The sequence below is a fragment of the Octopus bimaculoides genome, chromosome 24 (assembly GCF_046866305.1).
Source record: "Octopus bimaculoides isolate indiv1 chromosome 24, ASM4686630v1, whole genome shotgun sequence".
NCBI lineage: Eukaryota > Metazoa > Mollusca > Cephalopoda > Octopoda > Octopodidae > Octopus > Octopus bimaculoides.
This window is the reverse complement of record NC_142951.1, coordinates 29,851,435-29,856,434: the sequence shown is the minus strand read 5'-3', so window position 1 is coordinate 29,856,434 and position 5,000 is coordinate 29,851,435. Positions and strand designations below refer to the sequence as shown.

At 42.5% G+C, this 5,000-nt stretch overlaps 1 protein-coding gene across 2 annotated transcripts in view; it reads left to right on the top strand.

Moving 5' to 3' along the window:
* LOC106874726 (uncharacterized) overlaps positions 1–5,000 on the top strand; it is a 27,264-nt gene that overhangs the window by 3,698 nt on the left and 18,566 nt on the right. For both annotated transcript variants that reach the window (XM_089341032.1, XM_089341031.1), the window contains exons 3-6: positions 450–521; positions 949–1,034; positions 2,644–2,698; positions 3,910–4,017. In XM_089341032.1, coding sequence (XP_089197158.1) covers positions 450–521; positions 949–1,034; positions 2,644–2,698; positions 3,910–4,017 — 321 coding nt within the window. The remainder of the gene's footprint in view (positions 1–449; positions 522–948; positions 1,035–2,643; positions 2,699–3,909; positions 4,018–5,000) is intronic.

Genomic DNA, 5,000 nt, shown 5'->3' with positions numbered 1-5,000 from the left:
GCAAAGTCGACCTCAGCGGAATTTGAACTCAGAACGTAAAGACAGACGAAATACTGCTAAGCATTTCTGCCCGGTGTGTTAATGTTTCTTATTTCTTTATTGCCCACAAGGGGCTAAACACAGAGGGGACAAACAAGGACAGACAAAGGGATTAAGTCAATTACATCGACCCCAGTGCATAACTGGTACTTAATTTATTGACCCCACGAAAGGATGAAAGGCAAACTCAACCTCAAACACAGCAATGTCACTCAGCACACTGCCTCATGAAAGTCACGGCTAGCTCTCACTGCACATGCAACTATGTGCTGCCATCTGTTGGCACGCTACAGAACTAGTCCAGAAAATGTTTTTATACCACCTCATATATTTACATCAGGTTTGCATTCGCTCTCATACAGAAGTCAACTGCTAGCCCTCATTTCCTTTTTGTTTTTTCTCCATTGCAGATCAAAAGAGCATTGATGTTAGGTGCTTCAGCTATCATCTTAATGACCCTAAACCCACAGATTCTGAAGGAGGTGAGTACTTTCTTAAGGTGTTTTTACCTGACTTAAGGTGTTTTTACCTGACTTAAGATCTTTTCATAGTTGACCACTACCACCACCATCATCATCATCGTCGTCTGTATTCTAAATCAGTGTGTTTCAACCACTTTTTCCCTGTGGACCCCTTTGGTCCCTATTTCACTCAAATGGACTCTCCTAGCTATTCAATTTTTTTTTTTTAATTTTAAATCCATCCTATTATATTCTCATAATTAAATATTATTAGGAATTGTGTATAAAAAAAAAAAATTAAAATATTTAGTGTACTGCGGAAATATAACCAATTTATTGCAGATAAATATTTAACAACAAAATCTTATAAATGGGCCCTAAAGGGCCGTACGAACCCTGGTTGAGAATCACTGACCTAAAGTGTTCTTTATTGTTGTTGTCATTGCAGTTGGACGTTTCCCAAATCTTCTTCCATCCGATTATAATCCTGGATGTCATGGACAATGTCACAAACCTCTTTTTGGATCAGGGACAGTAAGGACTCTGTTACTTTATCCCTTCTTCCTTATTTGCTTATTTGTTGTTGTTTTTTTTTATATTCTATGCAAGCGCGTTAATATACGGGGTGTTTGGGATAAATTTGACAAGGGGCCGTAGAGAACTTTGTGAGGAATCTTGAAGGTCGGGAACAGGCGGTCCTGACCTGCAGGTGGCTGTGGAGGTCATGGAGGAAAGTTATTTCTGCAGAGTAATGGATTCCTTTACTAAGGATGAATATAATTATCTTTTATGGGACCCTGGCTTGCAACTTCAGGATTGCCTTCAGGCGGCAAGAGACTTGATTGGGGAGGCAGAGTAAGAGGTCTTAGCGCCTCGATTCGAACTTGGAGGTTGGTAAGAGGCTTAGTGCCTCAAGTTGAATATTTTCTGAACTTTTTTTGATTGGTAAAAGGCTCAGCACCTCAATTTGTAATTATTTTAAGAGGTTCAACACCTCATTTGTCATCATCATCGTTTAACGTCCGCTTTCCATGCTAGCATGAGTTGGACGATTTGACTGAGGACTGGTGAAACCGGATGGCTACACCAGGCTCCAATCTGATTTGGCAGAGTTTCTACAGCTGGATGCCCTTCCTAACACCAACCACTCTGAGAGTGTAGTGGGTGCTTTTACGTGCTACCGGCACGAAGGCCAGTCAGGCGGTACTGGCAACAGTCACGCTCAAAATGGTGTATTTTACGTGCCACCTGCACAGGAGCCAGTCCAGCAGCACTGGCAACGATCTTGCTCAAATGTCTTTACACGTGCCACTGGCACAAGTGCCAGGAAGGCGACGCTGGGCTTTTGTGTTTTTTTAAAAAAAGAACAATGTTATCGGGAAGTAACAATCGGCGGGCATTGGCTGCTCCTCCCACCAACCATCTCTTTTTTCATTCCATCATCATCACTGTGTCTGTGTCCAGCCCGCAAAGCTTCCATCTGTATTATGCCTTTATGGCAAATGTAATGAAATAAAGAAGCTTGCTTCCCAACCACATGGTTCCTGGTTCAGTCCCACTGTGTGGCATTTTGGGCAAGTGTTTTTCACTAGTCTTGAGCCAACCAAAGCCTTGTGAGTGGATTTGGTAGATGGAAACTGAAAGAAGCTTGTTATACACATACACAGAGGCAAAGCTGTGGTAGCAGGAGTTATCTCCCGCTTGCAATATATACCGGGTGCGAGAAACATACATATGGCCTCCCAGCAGGAATCCTCTCCAGCAGGAATCCTCTCCAGCCAAGAATTTGACCACAGTCTCTAGCAGCTTCACATAGCTGCCTAAATTGAGTCTAAGGCTCTGTTCATCAGTTGTTTGATGGATTCTGGTGTGTGGATGCAGTCAGAATGCCTGCTCTGTCCATTCCTACTGACCGCAGTTTTTATAGTCTCCGTTGCAGCCGTCCCTCTGAAATCTTCAAGATTGGTGATGTTAATTTTCTAATTAAACCTCTACAAATCATCACCTGCAGGAAAGACACAAACAGCGTGAGAGTTCCAGAGGGATGCTATGTGGGGATGAAGGACTGGCAAAATAATTAATGTTAGACTGAACAAAGTATTTATATTTTATTTGTTATATTTCATTTAATCTCATCTTTTAGGAAGCTGAAAGCCAAAGTGAAAATAATGTTCAATGGATCAAACTTCGATCTTCAGGTTAGAATTTTCTTCTTCAACTTCTTATTTAGCCTCAGGTCAGCCTTGACTCTGTAGACCAGTGTTTCTCAACAACCATTTTTCACCTATGGACCTCTTTGATTCCTAAATTATTCATATAGACCCTTCTTAACCATTCAATGTTTAAAAAAAAATCCTATTATATTTTTATCATTAAATATAAGAAATTGCATTAAAAAAAGAAGAAATTGTTAAAATATTTTGTGCATTGTAGAAGTATAGCCAACCAGTTTATTTCAGATAAACTGACAGCAAAACCTTATATGGACCTCTCCTTCCCACCCATCAAGGACCATATGAACTTTGGTTGAGAACCACTGCCCTAAACAGATATGTGATCCAAGCCATGGCTATGCCATTTTGTTTTCAGATTTTGTGTGTGTGTATGTGTGAGTAACGATGTTATTAAGGGCGATTGGAGTCTGACGCAGTTCCCCAGGTTGCCAGCTCTGGTCGGCCCCATGCAACTTAATGTGTCATAGCTTTGTCAAACGATCCTGTCTCGTCAGGGTTTTTGCAGACACCAGTTTCTACATGTCTGATGAGTTGGATTTGTTTGATGAGCTTCTGAAGCTCTTAAGTTGCATGGAACTGAATCAACTGGTTGTTAAATGATATATGTAACTCTTACTTATTGTGTTGAGTGCGACTTTCTTTTGCTTCTCCACTCACTCCTGTGTATGTGTATATATATAAAATTTCTCTCTTTCTTTCTTTCTTTCTGTTTCATTCGTTTGTTCGTTCTTTCTTTCTTTCTTACTTTCTCTCTTTCTTTCTTTCTTGCGTTCTTTTTTCTCTTTGTCTTTCTTTCTTTCCTTCCTTCCTTCCTTTCGTTCTTTCTTTCATTCTTTCCTTCTTTCCTTTTTCTTTCTTTTGTTCATTCTTTGTCTTTCTTTCTTTCTTTCTTTCTTTCTTTCTTTCTTTCTTTCTTTCATTTTTCGTTCTTTCTTTCGTTCTTTCATTCTTTCTTTTGTTGTTTCTTTCTTTCATTCTTTCGTTCGTTTGTTCCTTTCTCTCTCTCTCTCCCCCTCCCTGTCTGCCCCCCCTCTCTCTCTGTTTGTCTTTCCCTCTTCTTTTGTTCCTCCCTCTCCATCCGTCTACCTCTCTGTGTGTCTCTCTGCTATTATGTTCCCCCACTTCCCAAACACAATCATTTCTCTATCTCTCTCTCTCTCTCTCTCTTTATCCAGAAATCCACAAAAGTCACCCTCTGGTCCACCTGTGGTAGATCAAGCTGCTGGAGTTACCCGACATTAAACTGTGTTGTCTGTCTTTCCAACATTCACAAAAATAGCAAGGTCAGTCAGTTTTACTTTCATATATACATACATGTACACACACACACACACACACACACACAGACATACACCATCATCATCATCATCATTTAACGTCGGTTGTCCATGCTGGCATAGGCTGGACAATTTGACCAAGGCTGGCAGGCTGGTGAGGGGCGGTGGTTTACACATACTCTTTTACTCTTGAGCACCGCCTTTAGTCGAGTAAATAGACCCCAGGACTTATTCTTTGTAAGCCTAGTACTTATTCTATCGGTCTCTTTTTGCCGAACCGCTAAGTGACAGGGACGTAAACACACCAGCATCGGTTGTCAAGCGATGGTGGGGGGACAAACACAGACACACAAACACACATACATATATATATACACACACACACATATATATATATATATCATTAGAAGCATCAGTTGTGGTGTGCAAGAGAGACGATTGCGCTGGTATGGACATGTGGTGAGAATGGATGAGGATAGCTGCGTGAAAAAGTGCCACACCCTAACAGTTGAGGGAACCCGTGGAAGAGGTAGGCCCAGGAAGACCTGGGCTGAGGTGGTGAGGCAAGACTTCGTACATTGGGCCTCACCGAGGCGATGACTACTGACCGAGACCTTTGGAAATGTGCTGTGCGTGAGAAGACCCGGCAAGCCAAGTAAGATCGTTGCCAGTGCCCCTGGACTGGCTCTTGTGCGGGTGGCACATGAGATGCACCATTTTGAGCGTGGCCGTTGCCAGTACCGCCTGACTGGCTCCCGTAGGATTTTCGAGTGAGATCGTTGCCAGTGCCCCTGGACTGGCTTGTGCGGGTGGCACATAAAAGACACCATTTCGAGCGTGGCCGTTTTCGTGCGGGTGACACGTAAAAGCACCCACTACACTCTGAGTGGTTGGCGTTAGGAAGGGCATCCAGCTGTAGAAACTCTGCCAAATTAGACTGGAGCCTGGTGTTGCCATCCGGTTTCACCAGTCCTCAGTCAAATCGTCCA